The following is a 25,000-nucleotide window of genomic DNA, read 5'->3' on the forward strand; positions in this document are numbered from 1 at the left end:
AGTATTTTGGTCCAGGCAGTGGTTCATTAATGCCTTTTAGGGAAGGAAGTCTGTTGGCCTCACCTGGTCTGGCCTACGCAGGTCTTCAAACCCACAGTAAAGTGGCTGATTCTTAACTACTTCTGAAATGGCTACCAGTCGGTGCAAGGGCAACAGCGGGGACAATAAATGTTGACCTGGCCAGTCCACATCCCATGAACAAATTAAAAAGAAAATGTTGCTGTATGAAAGTGCAAAATTTATTTCAAAAAGGATTTCCAGTTCCAGTTTATAAATTTAATGAGGAATGGCAAATTAATAGCTTGTGGGTAGAAAGGGGTGGATAAGAAGTTCAGGGAAAAAGTCAAACTCCGCCCAATAAGTTGTAAAATACCAGTCAGTTTCATTGGTATTTTGGGACAGTGCTTGATAATTTAGCACTGGAAATCCAACACAATGCCAGATCACTTGGGAACATTTGGTACCACATTCTATGAATACTGCAGCCAGTAGTTTTCAGAATGAACCTATTTATAATTTCGCAGCTAATTTTTGTCACTTTCCTTCCCATTGTATTCACACTGTATTCAGCTCTGCATGACAGGATAAGTACCGATCTGCTACAAGGAGCTCGGTCACTGCCACCAGTAGCTTGTCAAATGAAAGCTTGCATTCATATGGTGCTTTTATTGTAAAACATTCCAAAACACTTTAACAAAGATGTATCTTTTTCTCTTAAAGAAAAGAACACCAAGATAAAGGAGATATCAGATTGAGTGGCCAAAAGCTTAATAAAGAGGGTCTTAAAACAAAAGGGTGGGGAAAACATTTAGTGACTGAATGTGAAAGCGTGAAGCTACAACGTCATCGCAGAAGGTTGATAGAGGGAAAGGGAAATATGCACAGGAGGCCAGAGTTGAACGAAAATAGTGTGTAGGGAAATTGAGTTGTATAGCTTGAAGAAGTCACATGAGAGAAGACCAAAGCCATGAATGGATTGAAACACAAAAGGATGACCATTTTACTTTGCATTATTGAGCAGCCTAAAGGCAATTCAAATTGTTACAACCTTGGAGGAGACCAGCGGCTTTTATTTTCAGAAAAAGATGAAAACCAAAACCCCAGCTGTTTACTAAAAGATTAAAGTCACAAGATTCCTTGGTTTAAAGCAGAAGAATTGCTCCAGGAGACAGTCCAGTCAGCAAAGTCCTTCAAAAGTTTGTCTCAATGGAGAATTTCAACTACTCTCCTAAAGTTAGCCAACAACAGCACAGAACCAACCAGAGTTCCATAGGCACTGTTTTACTAAAAACTGCACATTTCTATAGGGTCTCCTCATCCTGATCTAAATGGCATAAGATCCACCAATGATATTTTCAAGTTGACAAAATAGCTGTAGCAACTATGTATTTGCTTATTCTCAACTTCAGGATCTTGTTCTGATCTTCCTCAGTTTGCTTGTACTGCCCAACTGGACTTATTGATTTCTACTGAGCTTGGATTGATCAGTGTCCTTTAAAATGTTTAACACAATTTCTGTCCTCCTAAAAATTTTGAGTTCCAATCTTAGTATCATTTTTCATTTTGTTAGAAACTGGGATTGTCAGTTTTTTTTTAAAAAACGCCAGTCTCCTTTCCCAGGTAGGGGCTAATCAACAAGAAAAAAACACTAGTCTCGAAAACACAGATTCGAACACCACTGCTGAGCGGCGTAAAGGCGATGAATGCGACACATAATGCCGACTGGTTAGGAGCAGCATGGTTTTGGACGATCTAACATTTATGGTTGGAAAGGCTGATCAGTCAAGTCTATTTTGGGCAAAAAGCATTAATGATGAAAGTTCTAGCAGCATGGGCAATATCACACGTGGTTGTTATAAGCAGGGAGGACAGTCAGGATATTGTGACGATTCAAGAGTGTTGCAGGGGCACAGATTCCCTCTTCCTGGAATGTCACATTTCACCCCGACCTCATTCACTTCAAACATATAGTTACAGACACTGATGATAAACACAATCATATTATTTAATTGTACATTTATGATTACTCAATATTTGAAACTAAGTAAAATAACCTGAAGGGTGCTTTTTACTACATCAGTAAAGATATTTCTATTCAAGTATTCAAAACAATTAATCTGTGCAACTAAATTCTTGCACAAGATATACATTTTAAAAAGTTAAATGTTTACCACCAAAACGACTGAAAAAGGAAGTACAGTTTCTAAAAAAATAACTAATTATTTCTTCTGAAAAAGTATACGGCATAAACTTCATTTGGAAATAAATTAGCATGTCTCAGAAGATGGTGAGATCATTTAGTATAATGGAGTGTTGAAGTGAAGTTGAGAATGCATTAATATAGGAGCCAATCATGAATGCAATGCCCTTAACCCAAGTAATGAAAAAAATCAGCTTTTTAAATCTTAATTCCTTGGTCACAAGTTCTGTTGTACAAAGCTCTTGAAACCTGTTACAATAGGATAAAGATTTTTTGTTGCATTTGCCCACAATTTCATCCTCTTTAACCAGAGCAATTTTGACTTGGTACGCTTCCAGAACATTGAGCACAAAATGTTCTCACTTGCTTTCTTAATGTATACTAAAAATAACAATTTTGACCTCATTTACAAATAATATTTCAAACTAATGTATTTCTAAGAACTAAATTAATTTTAAAAGAACCAAAACAGCTTCCAAAGAATTGTGGTCTGCTTCATTAAAACTAGGGTCAACTAGGGATGGCCAACAAATAACATCTTGAAGCTACACAAAGCCTGAAATAACTTGAGGCTAATTCCATCACCAAGTCACCCTTTTCCTTACATGTGGAGAGAATCCTCGGCACTGTTCCAGCTCCCTCAGAGCCCAAAGGATGTTGACACCCCCTGTTCTTATCTGTCAGCCAGGGATCCAGAATTGAGGCTGTTAATCTGGTCCAATCAGGGAACTCATTCTGAGGTCCACATGGCTGACCTCACTACAGTTACTACATCCCTGCCACGCCTGAGGTCATAGGCTGGTTCATTCTCTTGTAGCAGCTCCTGCAGCGTTTTAGCACTGGGTCTGGTTCCTCCAACTGTGCCTCTGATATGGGCAGCACGTAACACATAGTAGCTCGCCTCTTGTGCCCGGAGCACCTTCAAACAAATTTATTCCCTTTTTCAGATGGCAAAGGCGTTGAGTTGGCTACACCTGCCTTGTCCATCTCAGATTCTGAGGTATCTTCAATGTTCAATGGAGAGGAAGAACCCACAGGCTCCGAACAGTCAGAATGCCTGTCAAGGAGCCGGGCATGTATTGCTCCTGCACTGTTTGAGAGTTTACAGCTTTCATATGGTCCGTGCGCTTATTCAGGATCATCACACCTACCTGAACCTTATAAGTCACTGGGCCTGACCTAGTGTTGACCATCCCTCTTACACATGCAGGGCTATTCTCATGGTTCCTACGCCAAACTTCATCCCTTGAAGTAAAGTGTGTCTCTCGTTTAGTGGAGTCGTGATCAATATTTTTTTCCATAGAATCCCAAATGTTGGAACAGCCCCTTCGGCCCAACAAGTCCACACTGGCCCTCAGAGGTTCCCATTCCCCAAACCCACCTAAGCTACACATCCCTGAACACTATGGGCAATTTAGCATGGCCAATCAACCAAGACTGCACATCTTTGGACTGTGGGAGGAAACCGGAGCACCTGGAGGAAACCCACAGACACGGGAAGAATGTGCAAACTCCACACAGACAGTTGCCCGAGCAGGAATAGAATCCAGGCCCCTGGCGCTGAGAGGCAGCAGTGTTAACCACTGAGCCACCGTGCTGCCCCCGTGCTAGACACGTGTCCAGCATTAGCATTCCTGAGGCCGTTTCAACCTTCCACAAACTGGACTGATGATTCCTTTACTTTCCAACCTTCTGATTCCTGCTTCTACTTTTGCACACAATGCAAATGGGACTGGGCTGGCCTTGCAGAATTGTGGAAATGCTTCCTGGTCAATGTGCAAGCTGGTCTTGTCTCCTTTGAAAGTCCCTAGACCTTCCTGAAAAACCTCTAGGTATTCAATTAGGACCTCACTCAGGCAGCCATTTTCTAACCAAAAAACGTTGAGCCAATCTAGGTGAATCTTTCTCAACCAATTTCACCCCACCAAGCTTGGGCCTGACCCTTTTACTACAAATCAGTGGTAACTGAACCAGCCGCTTCTCACGAGAGACTGGGACCAAAAAGTTGTACCCTTAATCTGTAAAGGTTCCCTGGTAAAGGGTCTCAGGCTTTGTGCAAACTTAAAGGTTGGGGTCCAGAGCAAATTTTGTTAGAGGCTAGTTCTGCAATTACTGAAGTGATCGAGCGGGTGTCGACCTCCCATTATAGCAGGGTGACTAGTTAACCATATATTTTGATTAGTTATGATTTGGATGTTGCTAAGCAATTTAACTGCTGCAAACTAGATGCAGGTGGACTTTCCAGGGTGTGTACTGTCCTGGATACCTGCCTATGAGTTTTCCTACTCATTTAGATCTAATGAGACTCTTTGGCTGTCTCAAGTCTGCATACTGTTAGCAACTACAATGGCTTGTCAGCCCAGATCCTGAGGAAAATTTTAACTGTTTGGCTGAAGCTTGGCTTTGTTTCAGTGTTTTGCTGTGTCGCAACCTACAGTCTCTCTGTTCAGGATATGTCGCGACTGAGGTTATGCCATGGCCTTCACTCAAGTGGTATTCCAAGCTCAGCTGGATGGGCAAGGGTGTCCACTTCTGTTGGAATACCCTGCAACTCATATGCTCCATGTGCCACATTTTCCAACAATAAAGCCAGTTGTAGTACCTGTCTGAAGTCCAGCTGGGTTTCTGCTAGTTGGCGCTTTTGCATGATTACATCATTAATTCCACACACCAAATGGTCTCTCAGCATCTCATTAAAGGTTAAACCAAAGTCACATGTCTCGGTTAGCTGTCTTAACCTAGTCCAAAATCCCAAATCTGATTCTCGAATTGCTGAGTAAAATCCAAAGTGTCTCAGAAGTAGAGGTGGCTTGGGGTTGTAATATTCTTTAACTAAATCTGTCAGGTCTTGTAAGGTTTTCGTATCTGGTGCCTCAAGCAAAGTCAGGCTTCTAACAGCCAAAAGAGCTGCGGGCCCACAAGCTGTCGAGAGTTAATCGTTGCTTTTCATTTGCTCCAATGTTATTTACCTGGAAAAAGTAATGTAGCTTTTCCACATTCTGGGCCCAGTCTTCGATGGCTGAATTGAACGAGTCAAACTTCCCACATCATGCCAGAAATGCTCACCCCAACTCAAAGACAACTGTTGCTAGTGAATGCGATTCACTCCACATGATATCAAGGAATGGTTGGAGACACTGGATACTGCAAAAGACTATGGGCCCTGACAACATTCTGGCAATAGTACTGAAGACTTGTGTTCCAGAACTTACTGCTCCCTCAGCCAAGCTGTTAGAGTGCAGTTAAAACACTGGTATCTACCTGACAATGTGGAAAATTGCCCAAGTATATCCTGTACATAAGAAGCAGGACAAATCCAACCCAGCCAATTACCGCCCCAGTCTCCTCTCGATCATCAGTAAAGAGATGGAAGGTGTACCATCAAGCAGCACCTGCTCAGAAATAACCTGCTCAGTGACGCCCAGTTTGGGTTCTGCCAGAGCCACTCAGCTCCTGATCTCATTACAGCCTTGGTTCAAACATGGGCAAAAGAGCTGAATTCCAAAAGGTGAGGTGAGATGAGAGTGACAGCCCTTGATATTAAGGCTGCATTCGACAGAGTGTGGCATCAAGGAACCCTAGCAAAACTGGAATCAATGGGTATCAGGGGGCAAACGCTCCGGTGGTTGGAGTCATACCTGACACAATGGAAGATGGTCATGGTTATGGGAGGTCAATCATCTCAGCTCCAGGACATCTCTGCAGGAGTTCCTCAGGGTAGTGTCCTAGGCACAACCATCTTCAGCTGCTTCATCAATAACCTTCCCTCCATTGTAAGGTCAGAGGTGGGGATGTTCGCCGATGATTGCACAATGTTCGGCACCATTCGTGACTCCTCAGATACTGAAGCAGTCCATGCTCACATGCAACAAGATCTGGACAATATCCAGGCTTGGACTGACAAGTGGCAAGGGACATTCGCACCACACAAATGCCAGGCTATGACCATCACCAATAAGAGACTAACCACTGCCCCTTGGCATTCAATAGTGTTACCATTACTGAATCCCCCACTATGAACATCCTGGGATTACCATTGACCAGAAATTCAACTGGATTCACCACATTAACAGAGTGGCTACAAGAGCAGGCCAGAAGCTGGGAATACTGCGGCGAATAACTCATCTCCTGACTCCTCAAAGCCTGTCCACCATTTGCAAGGCACAAGTCAGGAGTGTGATGGACTACTCCCCACTTGCCTGGATGAGTGCAGCCCCAACAATACTCAAGAAGCTGGACACCATCCAGGACAAAGCAGCCCAGTTGATTGGCACTACATCCACAAGCATTTACTCCCTCCACCACCGATGCTCAGTAGTAGCAGTGTGTACTATCTACAAGATGCACTGCAGATATTCACCAAAGATCCTCAGACAGCACCTTCCAAACCCACGACCACTTCCATCTAGAAGGACAAGGGCAGCAGATATGGGAACACCACCACCTCCAAGTTCCCCTCCAAGTCACTCACCATCCTGACTTGGGTATATATCACCGTTCCTGCGTCAAAATCCTGGAATTCCCTCCCTAATAGTATTGTGGGTCAACCCACAGCAGGAGGAATGCAGCGGTTCAAAATGGCACCACCTTCTCAAGGGTAACAAGGGATGGGCAAGAAATGCTGGCCAGCCAGCGACGCCTACATCCCACAAAACGAATAGAAAAAAAATTTTTCAGCAGTGTGCTTTTCTCTCATCACCACTGAAGTAACTCCACAGGGTCCAGTATCCCGTCACCAAATCACCCTTTGTTTACATGCGAGAGTCCATCACGCTCATCCAGTTCCCTCAGAGCCAACTCTGAACAGAACCTCTGACACTCCTGTTCTTATTTGTCAGGCAGAGCTCCCTGGTCAGACCAGATAACAGCCCCAATCAGGGAACTCATTCTTTGAGGTCCACCTGGCTGACTTTGTTACAATTACACAAGGCCAAAAACACACTGAATTAAAGCAAATCGAATCATGGCTAGTTTTGACTTGTTTCAAGCTTCTATCGCATTTTATTGATACTAAACTTCCCAAGTTCCAGCTTCATTGCTGAAAATAATTGAATCTTGCTTGGGAAGCAAATCAAAATTAAGATTTACTGAGCAAAGATTAAAAAAAAACTTCTGCTAACTCTTTAGGTTGTTGAAGATCAAAAATAGGCTCCCCAATGTGATAAGCAGTTTAACAAAGATGCCCAGCATTGCTGAATGTAAAATCTGATGATTGTAACAAGTTTCATAGAATGCGTAAATTTTCATTTATTTCAATTTCATTTATCCACCTAACTTACAGAATTGAATTTTAATAGCCATACACAAGATGTTCTCATTGAGTATGGTCTCAATACCAAACTCAAATTAACCTCACATCCAAAGAAAATATTTAACATTGATAGTTATTCCATATTTCAAGTGTGTTAATCATCATGCCCTTACCTATAAAGAACAAAGAAAATTACAGCACAGGAACAGGCCCTTCGGCCCTCCAAGCCAGTGCCAATCTAGATCCTCTATCTAACCCTGTCGCCTATTTTCCAAGGATCTGTATCCGTCTGCTCCCTGCCCATTCATGTATCTGTCTAGATACATCTTAAACGATGCTATCGTGCCTGCCTCTACCACCTCCGCTGGCAACGCGTTCCAGGCACCCACCACCCTCTGTGTAAAGAACCTTCCACGCACAGCTCCCTTAAAAACTTTTCCCCTCTCACCTTGAAATCGTGGCCCCTAGTAATTGAGTCCCCCACTCTGGGGGAAAAAGCTTCATGCTATCCATCCTGTCTATACCTCTCATGATTTTGTAGACCTCAATCAGGTCCCCCCTCAACCTCCGTCTTTCTAATGTAAATAATCCTAATCCTATAGTACGTAAACATCATGGAGATACTGGAGAACAAAATTTTTATTATCAAATTTCATGCAGTTTCCACAGCATGTATATATTCCTATGAAAATGCATACCTACATACAAGATTGGAACAGAAGCTTTGCCCCTCAAGCCTGCTCTCATTCAAAAAGATCACAACTGATCTGTTAATGCATCAGTTTCCACATTCCCATTTACCCCAAGAACCTTTGATTCCCTGGCCTAACAAGCAATCTACCACTACCTTAAATTTGTTCCTACTCCTACCAGATTTCAAGGCAGAGCTTCAAAGTCTCAAAACCCTTGCAAAAATGAAATTCATCTGTCCTAAACGGCGATCGCCAAATTTAAGACAGTACCCCTAGTCCTGGGCACTTGAGGAAAAATCCTTTCCACGTTCACCTTACACACTTAAAAGTTGCCCCCCATGTTTCAAGCCTCTATTGGAAACAAGTCCTGCCTGTCCAATCTACCCCCACAAAATAACCCACTCATTCTAAACATTTGTCTGCCAGCCAAACTCCTATCCATGTTAATATTACTCCCTACACCTTCAGCTTTTATTTTCAGCAATATTCTTTGACACGGCCTTCTATCAAAAGCTCTTAGGAATCCAAATACATCTACAGGCTCACTTTTATCTCCATGTTACTTCTCCAAAGATCTAATTCGTCAAATTTCGCACTTCTCGAAACTACGAAGAGAATGTGGTCTCTTCAATTACTTTGAGCTTTTCTACTTGCCAGCTGTAATCTCTTCAATGATTGATTGCAATATCTTCCCCACAACAGACCCAATACATTCCTGTTTTCTGCCTTTCCTACTCCACAACTCCTGAATAGAGGAATAAAAGGAACGGGAATAATAAATATTGTCAGGAAACTGAAGATGACATTCATCAATTCAGTGGTTTCAAGCTGCAATATAAATTGCTGGTAATTGCACTTTTCAATATATTATTGCAATAAGCTACCAGGAGAGGCAATGCAATTTATCAAGGAGCAATTAACATTAGAAAATCAAATCAAAAGGAGCTTCAATGCCGGATACAGATTTTTCACAGTACTTACAAGTAACGAGTGGTTGGCTCCAGTTAACCAGATATTTGACCCCTGTCCTTTCCAAGTATTTCCACAACTGCTTTCATTTAAATTGTTTTGCATATTAAATATTTTGGTTGCTCACAAACTGCATCAAATCAAGGTGTTGAATCCAAATTGCTCTGTCACTGAAACACTAAGTGGCCAAACGAAGGGTGCAGACTCAACATTCCAAAGGATTTTGCCCTCAACCAGAAGTACACAAAATAAAAGATCCACTTGTTTCAACTTTCTATTTGAAGATTAGCTTGTAAACAGTCTTATTGGAAGAATAAGAGCTTTGTGCTTTGTAACTGACTTCTATCGAGTAAAAGCAAAACAGCCTTTGCTAAACTAATCTTACTACCACTTTCATCAACTATGAAAAATGAGCCTTTTTGTGAAATGACTGACTGGCAAGGTCCGCATTCATTGCCCATTCCTAATTGCTGTCAAGGTGGTGGTGGTGAACCTGTTAAGGGCATACCAACAGTGTAGCAGGGATTTTTGCGGCATTTTAATATCTATAGCAACTTGGTATAACAGCACGATTTGCTAGGCTGTTACAATCAACTGCATTGTTGTGGGTCTCAAATCATATTAGGGCAGGCTAAGCAGATCTCCTGTCTTAAAGGAGAAGATACTAGGTTATTCCTAACAAATTTGAAACTAAAATAAAAGTAAAATAGGGGCAGGTCATATGGTTTCTCAAGCTTGTTCTGTTTAGTGCCACATCATTGGTCTTTGACCTTAATTTCACTTACCTGCCTGAATCTCTCATCTCTTGATTCAAGTCCAAGAATCTCAGTCTTTAATACACTCAAGGGAATCTTTAACCTGCTGAGCTACAGAATTCCAAAGAGTCTCAAAATGCTAGCATCAGAGTTCAGCAGGACGAATAGGAATAGGGAAGGCAAACTGAATGTTGGCCTTTATTTCACAGGTGTATAAAAGTAGCGAGGTCTTGCTAAAGCTATACAGTAGTCAGACCACACTTCAAAAACTGTAAAGAGCTTTGGTGCCCTTCTTTAAGGGAAGGTACATAAGCAATTGAGACAGACCAGAAAAGATTCACTGGGTTGATTTCAGGTATGGAGGGATTTTCTTAGGTTGGGCTGGTATTCATTGGAGTTTAGAAGAATGAGGTGAAATCTTACTGAAACATGCAAAAGATGCTTTGTGGTCTCAAGGGTAGATGCCGAGAGGTTGCTTCCTTTTGTGAAAATCTAGGACCAGAGGGAATGGTCTCAGAGTAAGGAATCATCCATTTAAGACAATGAGGATAATTTTCCACTATCCTCCCCTCCCCATCCAGTTAATCTTTCAAGCACCACCTGCCCCAAATGTGGCATTGTGCGCAGACTGTGCAATGGACTTAGCCATCTTAGAATCCTTAGACACGAGTGTAAACAAGTCATCCTTGATCCCAAGGCACTAAGAGAAAACACCATAAAGAATTAAGCAAAACAAAATGGGCATGTTTTTTAGAAGAATGAAGCCAATATACAAGTTAATTACCATTTCACGTTGTCATAGATGTGCTGCTGACAGGAACAGTTCAGCAACTAACCCGTTTGTTTACTTTAAAATAAATCACATTTTAATGAAAAGACAATATCTTTTTATTGCTTGCTTTTCTTTAAAAATTTGGTGCATTTTTTGCATATATACCCCTGCAAATCCAACAGTTCCTGCCAAAATCTCCAACGCTAAATATATTTTAACTGAAATTTAGAACTACATTTCTTCCTTCAAAATTAAATTATACATACAAAGTTGCTATCTTTCATAGCATTGCTGGTCTCCCCATCTACTGAAACACTCAATCCAAACTGTGACTTCTGCAATGTTTTCCCTACCTTTGCAATGTCTTCCAGCTCATATTTTTAAACGAATTACTGTGCACTTCTTCATTCCTTTCATCCACAAGCCTCCACTCTGAAAGTTTCTTAAAACTTGGTTTTTCGACACTGCCCTCACCTTGAGAAGCTTCCTCAAAATCTCTCTCATTAGCAAAACTTTAGGTCCTCACCCTAAATCTTCTTAGTTAACTGTCCTCTTTCACCCTTCCCCAGTTCAAATAAACACAAAATCTCTTACTTGACAGGCACATTAATGGGCAGACTTTCACCAACACCCTGCAGGCAGGCTGGGAGCTGGAGGCATCAATAAATTTCTCAGAGATAGTAAGAACAGCTGACACTGGAGTCAGAGATAACACAGTGTGCAGCTGGAGGAGCACAGCAGGCCAGGCAGCAGAGAAGGAAAGTCGACGTTTCGGGTCGATGCTGCCTAGCCTGCTGTGCTCCTCCAGCTCCACACTTATCTCTGACTCCAGTATCAGCAGTTCTTACTGAGTGAGTTATAACACCACTGCAAAGCTTCTTCTAGGGATACCTGCTGTGAAGTTATCCTCCTCCCTCCAGAAAGACTTCAGTGGATCTCTACTCACCTATCACCATCCCACCTACCTTCCCCAGCCTCACCCCTCCTCTCTAATTATTTCAGAGCTCCCTTCCCCCTCCCCGTTTCTGAAGAAGGGTCCCAACCTGAAACGTCAACTTTCCTGCTCCTCGGATGCTGCCCGGCCTGCTGTGCTTCTCCAGCTCCACACTTATCAGTGGATTTCTGCCCATATTGCACCTGTGACATAGTAGATTCTCTCTGGACTGTTTCCCAACATTGGGAATAGATGCAGTTGGCCTGGCCCAAGGAGGCAGGCAATCAATCTGCACAAGACGCTTAAGTGCTATTTTAGAGTCTTACTGGCATTCTTTCTGAAGACAATGGCATGATGGTCTCCCTTCAACGGCTGGTTCGGGGGAAAGAGTGGCCAAGATTCCATAGACCAGAGAAATAGGCGCTAACAAGGAAGACGGTATCATGGCTCCCTACCCAATCACCAAAGCAGGTTTCTATTCTGATCCTCAACTCAGTGACTGTATAAATTTTGTTTGGCTCAGAATTTCTTACCTGCCTTTAATGACCCCTATCCTAGTGACCAGGCTGGTGTTGCAGAGATGCAGGCGGAGTGCTGTGTTGGCAGCATTAGAACATAGAACATAACAGCGCAGTACAGGCCCTTCGGCCCTCAATGTTGCGCCGACCTGTGAAACCAATCTGAAGCCCATCTAACCTAAACTATTCCATTATCATCCATATGTTTATCCAATGACCATTTAAATGCCCTGAAAGTTGGCGAGTCTACTATTTTTGCAGGCAAGGCATTCCTTGCCCTTACTACTCTGAGTAAAGAACCTACCTCTGACATCTGTCCTATATCTATCACCCCTCAATTTAAAGCTATGTCCCCTCATGCTAGCCATCACCATCCGAGGAAAAAGGCTCCCACTGTCCACCCTATCTAATCCTCTGATCATCTTGTATGTCTCTATCAAGTCACCTCTTAACCTTCTTCTCTCTAACAAAAACAGCCTCAAGACCCTCAGCCTTTCCTCATAAGACCTTCCCTCCATACCAGGCAACATCCTGGTAAATCTCCTCTGCACCCTTTCCAATGCTTCCACATCCTTCCTATAATGCGGTGACCAGAACTGTACGCAATACTCCAAGTGCGGCCGCACCAGAGTTTTGTACAGCTGCAACATGACCTCGTGGCTCCGAAACTCAATCCCTCTACCAATAAAACCTAACATACTGTACGCCTTCTTAACAACGCTATCAACCTGGGTGGCAACTTTCAGGGATCTATGCACATGGACACAGAGATCTTTCTGCTCATCCACACTACCAAGAATCTTACCATTAGCCCAGTACTCTGTATTCCTGTTACTCCTTCCAAAGTGAATCACCTGTCACTTTTCTGCATTAAACTCCATTTGCCACCTCTCAGCCCAGCTCTGCAGCTTATCTATGTCCCTCTGTAACCTGCAACATCCTTCCGCACTATCCACAACTCCACCAACTTTGGTGTCATCCGCAAATTTACTAACCCATCCTTCTACGCCCTCATCCAGGTCATTTATAAAAATGGCAAACAGCAGTGGCCCCAAAACAGATCCTTGAGGTATACCACTGGTAACTGAACTCCAGGATGAACATTTCCCATCAACCACCACCCTCTGTCTTCTTACAGCTAGCCAATTTCCGATCCAAACCGCTAAATCACCCTCAATCCCATGCCTCTGTATTTTCTGCAATAGCCCACCATGGGGAACCTTATCAAATGCTTTACTGAAATCCAAATACACCACATCAACCGCTTTACCCTCATCCACCTGTTTGGTCACCTTCTCGAAGAACTCAATAAGGTTTGTGAGGCACGACCTACCCTTCACAAAACCGTGTTGACTATCCCTAATCAAATTATTCCTTTCTAGATGATTATAAATCCTATCTCTTATAATCCTTTCCAACACTTTACCCACAACCGAAGTAAGGCTCACTAGTCTACAATTACCAGGGTTGTCTCTACTCCCCTTCTTGAACAAGGGGACAACATTTGCTAGTCTCCAGTCTTCTGGCACTATTCCTGAAGACAATGACGACATAAAGATCAAAGCCAAAGGCTCTGCAATCTCCTCTCTAGCTTCCCAGAGAATCCTCGGATAAATCCCATCCGGCCCGGGGACTTATCTATTCTCACACCTTCCAAAATTGCTAACACCTCCTCCTTATGAACCTCAATCCTGTCTAGTCTAATAGACTGTATCTCAGTATTCTCCTCGACTACATTGTCTTTTTCCTGTGTGAACACTGACGAAAAATATTCATTTAGCACCTCTCCTATCTCTTCGGACTCCACGCACAACTTCCCACTACTGTCCTTGACTGGCCCTAATCTGACTCTAGTCGTTCTTTTATTCCTGACATACCTATAGAAAGCTTTAGGGTTTTCCTTGATCCTACCTGCTAAAGACTTCTCATGTCCCCTCCTGGCTCTTCTTAGCTCTCTCTTTAGGTCCTTCCTGGCTAACTTGTAACTCTCAAGCGCCCTAACTGAGCCTTCACGCCTCATCTCTACATAAGCCTCCTTCTTGATCTTGACAAGAGATTCAACTTCTTTAGTAAACCACGGTTCCCTCGCTTGACCACTTCCTCCCTGCCTGACAGGTACATACTTCTCAAGGACACGCAGTAGCTGTTCCTTGAACAAGCTCCACATTTCAATTGTGCCCAGCCCCTGCAGTTTCCTTCTCCATCCTATGCATCCTAAATCTTGCCTCATCGCCTCATAATTGCCTTTCCCCCAGCTATAACTCTTGCCCTGCGGTATATACCGCTCCCTTTCCATCGCTAAAGTAAACGTAACCGAATTGTGGTCACTATCACCAAAGTGCTCACCTACCTCCAAATCTAACACCTGGCCTGGTTCATTACCCAGTACTAAATCCAATGTGGCCTCGCCTCTTGTTGGCCTATCTACATACTGTGTCAGGAAACCCTCCTGCACACATTGGACAAAAACTGACCCATCTGAAGTACTCGAACTATAGCGTTTCCAGTCAATATTTGGAAAGTTAAAGACCCCATAACAACTACCCTGTTACTTTCGCTCCTATCCAGAATCATCTTTGCAATCTTTTCCTCTACATCTCTGGAACTTTTCGGAGGCCTAGAGAAAACTCCCAACAGGGTAACCTCTCCTTTCCTGGCTCTAACCTCAGCCCATACTACCTTAGTAGACGAGTTGTCATCAAATGTCCTTTCTGCCACTGTAATACTGTCCTTGACTAACAATGCCACACCTCCCCCTCTTTTACCACCTTCCCTGATCTTACTGAAACATCTGAACCCCGGAACCTGCAACAACCATTCTTGTCCCTGCTCTATCCATGTCTCCGAAATGGCCACAACATCGAAGTCCCAGGTACCAACCCATGCTGCAAGTTCACCCACCTTATTCCGGATGCTCCTGGCATTGAAGTAGACACACTTCAAACCACCTTCCTGCCTGCCGGTACACTCCTGCAACCTTGAAACCTTGAAACCTTGAAACCTTATTTATGACCTCACTACTCTCAACCTCCTGTACACTGGAGCTACAATTCAGGTTCCCACCCCCCTGTTGAATTAGTTTAAACCTTCCCGAAGAGCATTAGCAAATTTCCCCCCCAGGATATTGGTACCCCTCTGGTTCAGATGTAGACCATCCCGTTTGTAGAGGTCCCACCTACCCCAGAATGAGCCCCAATTATCCAGGTATCTGAATCCCTCCCTCCTGCACCATCCCTGTCGCCACGTGTTCAACTGCTCTCTCTCCCTATTCCTCACCTCGCTAGCACGTGGCACGGGTAACAAACCAGAGATAACAACTCTGTTTGTTCTAGCTCTAAGCTTCCATCCTAGCTCCTTGAATTTCTGCCTTATGTCCCCATCCCTTTTCCTACCTATGCCTGCCTTAGTAGCGCACTAGGTCTGCAAGTGGCCAATTAGGAAACTGCTTGCAGTAGCAAATCATAAAGCTGGACCTGCTGCAGCAGCAGCGACTCAGGGCCCAATTTCCTCCCCGTTAAAAGGATGACCAAGCCAGAGATAAAATTCAGGCTTGTAAATCTAATTTATACTGAGGTACAAATACAAAACATAGGCCCTGATCATCTTATGCTAAGTGGTGAGGGACCTGGTAGGGGAAAAAGAAAATCAATGAGCTCCCTTGCTGTCCTTGCCCAAAGGATGACAAATTTGTGAAGCTTTTCATTTAATTTAATTAAGGGCATTTGTGGCACAGTGGTAGCACCCTACCTCAGAGCCAGGAAGCCTGGGTTCAAGTACTACCTGCTTCAGGAGGTGCACCATAACATCTCCATACAGGCTGAATAGAAAATACCTATAGATGGACCGGTGGAAGCAATGATCTTGATGCAGATTTAAGGTCAACTACATTAGTAAAACAGGTCTTAGTGATATTTACTTGGTTCTGAACAAACAAAGGAGAAAGAGGCCTTGGAGGCACCAAACTAGCAGAATTTTTTTTAAATTCTGAAAGAAACCACAACGGAATCAATACCTTCTTCATCTGTACCTACTTTAGCAATTTTCCCTTTCCATGGCAAAAGGGGCCAAGGTGACTTTCCATTAACACAGTGTAGATTGTGAACTAAAATAGAGATATTCTCTGTGGCTCAGCTGTACGGCTCCTTTATCAATCAAACCAAAAAGGGATACACATTTATGGATTAAAAATAACTTTAAAGTCAATTTTGCTTTCATTGCACAGGATAATGATTGGTATTTTGAGACCTTTGTATTTGACCTTAAAAATGCAAATAATCAAATCCATTATTGATGACAGCCTTTACTGAAAATATTTCAACTTGTCAGAAATATTTAGCTTTAACTATCAACTAAGCATTCCTAAAATGACAAAATAAGTAATTTTATTGTCATGGCCAAACACCTGCATGGATTGCATTCTATAGTAATATTGTCAATTATTACTCAATATTACCATTCAATAAACCTGTGCAATCTTCATTACTAGAATGTCATCATTGAACATAAAGAGCTGCATAAGGTGACAAAGCAGTTATTAGAGTACACAATCCTTTATTTTAGAAAAGTATAAAAATATAATCCACTTCAGGAGACAAAACTACACAAAAATAAACTTATGAAGTTGCACTCTCGAAGTGATGCCTGATCACTAAAAGTGATTAATTTAAAAGCACAAGAATTTACATCTTCCAATCCTGAAAAAAAAACAACTTTGTTTCCATAGTGACAAAGATCCAGCTTGGGATTTCATGGAATGTTCAATCTTCTAAGCCAAATTTTAACCCTCCAACCTTCAAATCAGCTCTTCTCCCAAGTCGTGCAATTAACCTGTTCAGAAATGTTATGACACACCTCTGGAGCAGACAGGACTTGAACGCAGGCTTCTTGGCTCAGAGGTGGGAACAGTACACCTGTGCCGTACTAGCCCTTCCAAAAAATTTTTTTATTCAACCTGTTTTTCTAATCAGCCTGCTCGGAAGTGTTATTACACAACTCTGGAGCAGGTGGGAATTGAACCTGGGCCTCTTGGTCCAGGGGTCAGGACACTACCACTGTGCCATAAAGAGGGCCCCCATGTTTTGTCATTATCCTATTTTTTCTAATCAGACTGTTCAGAAGTGTTATTGCACACATTTGGAGCGGGGACTTGAATCCTGGCCTCCTGGTCCAGGGATAGGGACACTGCCATTATGCCACAAGGAGGATCCTGCCCCTCCCCACGCCTCAAAATCATTTTCATAGAAGTCAATCAACAGATTCACCTGCTTTTGATATGGTACTATCCCACACATTCATGTTGCTGACAATGGTTCATGATCTCCTGAACCAAATAACAGACTCAAAAGCAATTAGGCAATTGCTTTAATATTTCCAAATTTGTATTGTATTCACTGAAAATATTGTCTAATGAATGAACAAATCTAATTAATGAGCCTCTCAACTTAAAACTCAAGTCTATTCTGCAAACCCTCAAAACATTTGATTTGTCAAATTTATACACAATACTTCAACTGTAGCCTTACCATTAAATATAATTGTAAAAAATAGCTTATTTGATCTATCAAAAGTCCTCAAGGCACACCCAGTACTGAATTATCTTCACTGGTAATGTTATATTGGTTCGTTGCTCTTAATGAGTGATCAATAAACTTACACAAATCCTTTGTACCTATGCAAATGCATTCTCATTCAGTGCTGGTTTCCTGCACTAATACACATTTATTAACAATAACTTTAACCGAAAATTCCATAACCAATCTATTTAATTTCTCCAGGCTCCTGTTGATTGCTACTAAATCAACTGTATTCTGTCTTTTAGCTTTGGCCCAAAATCATGGAGTTCTAAAAGGAGAGTCACAGGACCCAAACATTAACTTTGCTTTCTATCCACAGATGCTGCCTGATCTACTGAGTTTTTTCAGCAATTTCTGAGCTGGTGGAATTTGACCAATTCAGTAAAAATCTGCATATAAAGCTAATACATGGGCTGTCATATGGCTGAATGGAGAACATCTGATTTAGATGTGGATTGTTAAGTAAAATGGCTCTTGTGGCACAGCAGTAGTGCCCCTGCTTCTGTGCCAGAAGGTTTAAGTTCCATCTATGCCAAAAATCTGTCACATCATGTCTGAATAGATTGGTGAAAAATACTTACAAAGTAACCTAATAGTGACTAAGTAACCACTGCTGATTGTCATAAATACCCAGCTGGTTCACTAACGCCCTTTAGGGAAGGAGATCTGCCATTTTTACCTGGTCTGGACTACATGTGACTTCAGACCCACAGCAATGTAGTTGACTCTGAACTGGTCTCTAGCCAATTAGGGATGAGCAAAAAAATTGCAGTTCTAGCCAGTGCCACCCACATCCCATGAACAAAAAAAAACTGTCAACAGGAAACTGATTGATCGGAGACAGCACCATAGTGTGTTGTACAAATTAGAAAAGTCCAGACTTTACTCTTACTTTGTTCTGATTGAGGTCAAGAGAGTACTAGGACAGATAATTGGCCTATGTCACCAAATTGGAGAATGACAAGAAAAAGAAAATCAGTTTCCTGGTTGCTATCCAGAGACCACAGTATTCTAGAAAGTATATAAATAAATAAGGTTTAGATGAGATGGTCAAACACATTATAGGTGTGTAAATAATTAAGTGTCGGTGAGGTAGTCTCGGAATAAATACCGATAGTGGAGGACACAGTGATGGTAACTCATTGAATTTCAAGAGGTGGTCGTTGTCTGTTATTTGAGATGGTCATTGGGCTTGGGCTGACAAGGGACAAGTAACATTCACATTATGCAAATGCCAGACAGACTGTAGATCTTGCTGCATCTGAACACAGATTGCTTCAGTATTCAAAGAGTCACAAATGGTGGTGAACATTGCTCAACCATTGGCAACATCCTCACTTCTGACCTTGATTAATATGGAACTGACCATATAGATTAGATATTTTTCTATCATTTTGATAAGAACGCAAGCAAGTCTGACAAAATAATTTAACATCTTCTATTTATGGGAGGCAGTGTCATGGTAGTAGTCACTAGAAACGAAACCTAGAATTCCTGCCGAATGCTCTGAGGACATGGGTTTGAATGCCACCATGGCAGATGGTGAAATGTGAATTCACTAAAAAAAATTCAAAGTTTCATGGCTACAATATAACTTGCTGTTAAATTTCCCTAATTCTGTAGGGAAGGAAATGAGTAATTCTGACCTCTTGTGGCCTACATGAGACTCAAAGGGCCTCAGTTCAGGGACAATTAAGGACTGGCAATAAATGCTGGCCCAGCCAGTGAAATGCACATCCCTGAGCAATTATATACCAGCTTACTTTACCTCTTTGGAGCCCTTTTGGTTTCCATTCCTTTAGTTTATGGTACCAAGAGGGATCAAAACATTTTTTAGACTATTAACAACCTTTTGTTTTATTTTCAATACATAATCATTTCTAGCGTTATACCCTGTCCAATGTTCTAATTACTGATGGGAGGCCTCGAATTTACTCCCAACATTTTCTGACCCTGTTTTACCTAATTTCTATTCATATTGATTCTACTTAACCTTATGAATCAAAATGCTTTTATGGGGATGCTGGATAAGTATCTGAAAGAGAAAGGAATCAGAAAATATGATGACAGAAATTATGATGAGAGGCAACTCATACAGCATAAACACTGACTTGGGCTAGACCAACTGGCCTTGCTCTATGTTGCAAAATTCCATGTAATTCCACTTGTTATCAAGGTTATTTTTCACCACATTTCTAATCCACTATAATCTCAGTCTAATCGTGCTATGTTCTTCGCACCAAAGAGGATAAATCACATTGCACTCACTTATCCTCATTCATTGAAATATATTCTTTTAAAAATACTAAACTTGTCTTGTTATTATATTCCACGCCACTAAGTCATACTTAGGATGTTTGATTATCCAAGATCACACTTATGCAGGATTGCACACGTGCATCTTTTCAGTTTTTGTCTTCCTAATATCAGATCCGAATTAGTACGAATGCTAGGAAGACAACGTGTTCGAACGTTTTGTAAAAATCTTATGTCTCTTGTATTACAAGAAAGAATAATTAATACTTGCCTTTCAGTGGATCATGTTCAGCTCTCATTATGTCAATAAGCGAATTTTCAAGCGAATGCATGTTCAGAGAGTCATATAGACGATTGCGATCCTGTAAACAACAAAAAAAATTAACTCAATGTAAACTAATCCTACAAATATTTAGAAGTTTGGTTAATAGTGCAAGATAACAATAGGCACATTACTACACCAAAAAAAGATACAAATCGTATGAAGTCTTGTCAAACTGTCAATTATCAATTCATTCTGAACTACAAGATATAGCCTTTAGCACAGACATTTGATCTGAATTAAATTAAACATATGATTGACCATTAATAAAAAAAGTGATTTAAGTGTCTGAAACAAATACAAAGTGCATCATGGCTGTCAATGGACAATGCCAGGAGGCCAAAGTGTCAGACCTCAGATGGCCTGAAGAAATCCTGGGCGCTGGAAGCCCCAGCAGGATGAGATGTCTGTCTGAAAGAAGGAATGAAAAGCATCTACTAGGACAATTCTGAATGGGTTATGCAGCTGGAGCTAGAACGGTCCCAATGCTTTTGGTTTGCTGTCGGAAAAAAGATCACTGACTTCATGTTCTAAAATAGGACCTTATCTGTGGAACACAATCTGCCTCTCTTCACTGCAGTGATTGGAGAGGGGCACATTCAAAAACTTGAAAACTTTATCCACTTGGGATTGCTCCAAATGATCATTGAGCAGGTGGGAGTTGGGAATGGATCCTCCCACGTGATTTCAATTACTGTGCTAGCCTGCGCCTATGACAAGCATGTGAAGTCCAAGGTAATTTGTTGGCACAAGACAGTGGAGATTCCTATTTCTTGTACTTAGCAACAATGCATTTCCCGACCAGTGATCACCAGACAAAATGGCTCATGACACCCAACATGTACTAATGAACGTGAAATCAATTAAAATGCTAGTCACAAGTTATCTTGTTTGTCTGTTAATTCTGTGGTGATTCTTATGAAATTGTCTTATGCTGCATTATGTTCAATTAGCATAATGATCCTTCAATTTTATCACATTCTTCAGATATTTGATGGTGTCTCCATACTTAACTGAGATAAAATCTAGACTAACATTAATTTTAAAATTACAGAACAAGTTGCCTCAATGTTAAATCTATTTCAGTATGTAGATTGCACACTAGCTTTGCCAAGTTACATTTTTTGCTTTCAGACAGATAACAGATTTTACAAGATCCTAAAAATTATGTTCAAAATATTAAACGTAAAACTGCAGGATTCACTTTTTATTCCATAGATCATTAGACTGGATGGAGGCAGCAGCAAGGTAGGATGTGTTCAGGCTCTGTGCCTGTACGTTCCCCCTCCCGCTCACCAGGCTGGTCACATTCTTCTTTGCTCTTTTTTTTGTTCTTTTTTTTCTTCTTTATCAAAGTTCACCTTTTCTTCTTTTCTGTGGCTACAGTGGAGGAAGGTGGTTCTAAGAGCCTGCTGCAGCAGCGGTGGCATTGTGGATCCAGGCGTCCGCTCCTCGTGGCCATGACTTTATTTTTGGTGGGTCTGGTCCATTTCTGCTAGCAGTGCGGCGGTTTTAGCAGTGGACATATAGTGGCTCCGGTAATTCATGGCTATGGCAACAATATGGTGGCTTCAGGCAGCGACAGCTTCAGCATCAGCGACTTGTTTGGTCCAGTCTGTTCCTCCTTGGTGTGGCAGTGATTTCGGTAGTGGCAGCGTGGTGGGTCCAGTCCGAAATCCTTGCTTTGGTGACATCAGGGGCAGCTTCAGCAGCGCCATCCCATAGTCACTTCAGAAACCCAGGAGCCGTGGAGGGAACGAAAGATGAACTTTGTTTCAATTATTTTTTTATAAATTTCTGCACTTAAAATGACAAATTGTGGCAACATATACAGATCTCACTGTTATCATAAATACAGCTGAAAATAAACCGCTATTCTATTCTAAACTTGCAAATTAACCCTTTCAAATACTTAGTAAATACGCTTACTTTAATATTTTGCCAGTTTTAAAGTGTTTTGCACAAGTTATTCACATTACGAATAATGACTTAGGTCAGTTTATTTCGATTATTAAAAAGTTTCTTTTTAGTTGTTACTCAATACATTAGCTGTTACAAAATTTTCCAAACAATGCAACAGCAAGGTCAAAGTGTTATTTTCCGGTGTTTGTATACATAACAAACTGTACTTACTCTTCAGCTGTTTTAAACAAGAACTCTATTACCAGTCAACCACTGCACTCAGTTTTAAAAAAAAATCACATTTATAATTTCAACTGGAAGTAGTTCTCTTGCTTTTCAGTTTCAACTGCATTTACACAATAAGAAATCAGAGTTCACGAGTAGAAAGGAAAGCAAGCTGTAGCATTGTAAACATGTTCTATGAATGCATTTACAATGCTGCTACAGAATAATTAGCATAGCTCTTCCTCTATTAATCTCAAACCTGAAGAATTCAAAGTAATCCGGTTATACACCACGAATATCTTAGAAAATATTTTGTTCCATTCCTCAAATTGCCTTTAAAAAGAGGGTGCAGACAGTCAATTGAAGCAAACAACTTAAATTTTCAGTTTCCTGTGGTGAAAGTGGAAAATCTTGAATGGAGAGGTTTAAAAAAAGGACTACGTACAACAGACCAAAATTGGAGAAATGAAGTGATCTTGGTGGCGACTCTTGTGGAAATGGAGGAGTTTACAGTGACGGAGAGGTGCAAGACTATAATGGCATTAAAAACCAAGGCATTATGGACCTGGAGCTAAAGTAGGTCAGTAACCATAGCGCTCATGGGGCATAGAATCTAGTCTGAGATAGGACATGGACAACAGGATTTTGACTAGGCTCAGGTTCACAAGTGTGCAAGACAGGGAAACTGCTCAGGAGAGAACTGGATGGTTAATTTTTGAAGCAACACAAGCCTTTACACACCCATTTTTCTTGTCCAAAAGTTTTACTCTGAATTTGTTAGTAAGGAAGAGTTTTTTTTTTCCCTCATCCCTCAGTGATCAAATTCAATAAGGACATCAATTTCCATTAGCAGCAGCAAATAGTTATGTATACAAGTTAATGGAATCATGAAATTAACCATGCTCCGGTGCACACTGTTGTGTGACCAAGACAACACTTGGGTAGTTCTAGCTTAAAAAGCAGAAAAATTTCATAGTAATTCACTGTATTTTTTTTTAAAAAACTCAATACTAGCCCTAATCTTTTAAATACCATAATCATACACACAAACCTCGACTGTGAACATTTAAGTACTCAAATCCAAACAGGATAAAACAACTCAGTTTGCAGTTTCCTGCTAAATCAACAATAAAACAATAAGGCAAAATAATTGATCCTGATTCAAGTGAGTTAGAAGTTGTAATTTTTACTCTTGCAGCTCACATTACCCTCGAGATAAAGTTATATTGATGTCCAGGATTGTACCTTGGTAATCAATGTAAAGGGGAATGGAGGAGAAAGTCAGTTTTTTTTGTTTTACAGCATGTAAAGATGCCTTTTGCCATAACAGCCACGGTCATCAAGCATTTATCTTGTCTAATTCCATTTTCCAGTACATGACTCATAGCCAGGTCAATATTAGTCAATATTCTCATCTTGGGTTCACATAACTGTCTGTAATCATTGGCAAGGTACGTTCAGTTTATTGCAAATCAATAGCTTAATGAGCATTCATGGAACAGGTTGTTCTGTGTGCTTACAGTGAAAGAGGGAGCTAATCTATTAAAACATTGCATTTCATAATCTAACCCAACATATACAGTATGAAAAAAAGCTTAGTGATTCTATTCACTTGTATAGTATTATGTACTCACTGCTCTATTCTATGTAAGGCAAAGGTAACTGTAGCATGGATGTCCGAAACCGGTTTTTTTGGCCTTCTGGCAGCTGTACCATTGCACTTTTGGCAGTTATATTAGATGTTTTATTTAACTAAATGTTTTGAAACATTGGAGTCTATTTTGTACATTTTCAGCAAGAAGACATCAAAAGTCAGGGAATTTCAACATCATATGCAGGAGCATTTATTGAATCATTTATCCATAGTTATTTTAGTGTACCAACTAAATAACATCTGATGTTGTTAGGTGTGTAGATCTAAAAAAAAGTCAAAACATTGCAAATTCATACTTAGTACCTGAAGACAACTCTAACTGTGCCTCATCAACGCACTGGGGACAGAAGTGCTGAATAATTCGAACCATGCACTTGGAGAGTTGATGTATTCAGCTCTTAAGCAGAAGGGAAGGACAAGTCAAGGAGACCAACAAAAACAAAAAAGATAGTGCTTTACAATAGTGAATGGAAGCATATTTCCAATGGTTAAACATTGAGATTATTGTGCTTGCTTCTTTCATATGAATAGAGTCCATTAGACGTTTTGCCAAAGACATCCAATATTTTGCCCTCATTTTGGCAGGAAAAAAGTTTAGTCCCTTCACTAGACTAAACTCATGGCAGAATAAATCTGCTGAGATTAGGTTGCAGCAAGCTTGGTAGAATGCAGGCTCTATTCCTAAACAAAAATATAGATATAATTGCATAATGTCAACAAATTTACTTGTTTTAGTTAAGATTATAACACATTTACTTTTCAAGTTTAGCATCTGTGGAAAATGATCTCAGACAAAAACAACTGAAATGTTCGTGGTGCCTTACATCAAATCATGCTGACAAGGAATACTTCCTGACTGGTTAAAGCAAGGCACAGCAAATGTAGCATTCCCAGTGCCATCCATACAGGAATCAGCTAATGATGGCATAGGACAAAGATCTGAAAACTTCATATAATGCAATGTTGAGCCAAAAAGA

General features: G+C 41.1%; 1 protein-coding gene across 1 annotated transcript in view; it reads right to left on the reverse strand.

Moving 5' to 3' along the window:
• Positions 1-24,415, reverse strand: part of LOC109917363 (cytoplasmic polyadenylation element-binding protein 2) — a 98,200-nt gene extending 73,785 nt beyond the window's left edge. Inside the window, exons 1-2 of the mRNA XM_048603171.1 lie at positions 24,327-24,415; positions 20,192-20,282 (exon numbers count right to left, since the gene is read on the reverse strand). Coding sequence (XP_048459128.1) covers positions 20,192-20,252 — 61 coding nt within the window. The 5' untranslated portion in view covers positions 20,253-20,282; positions 24,327-24,415. The remainder of the gene's footprint in view (positions 1-20,191; positions 20,283-24,326) is intronic.
• Between the last annotated feature and the right edge of the window lie 585 nt (positions 24,416-25,000).

The sequence above is a fragment of the Rhincodon typus genome, chromosome 1, assembly GCF_021869965.1.
Source record: "Rhincodon typus isolate 14 chromosome 1, sRhiTyp1.1, whole genome shotgun sequence".
NCBI lineage: Eukaryota > Metazoa > Chordata > Chondrichthyes > Orectolobiformes > Rhincodontidae > Rhincodon > Rhincodon typus.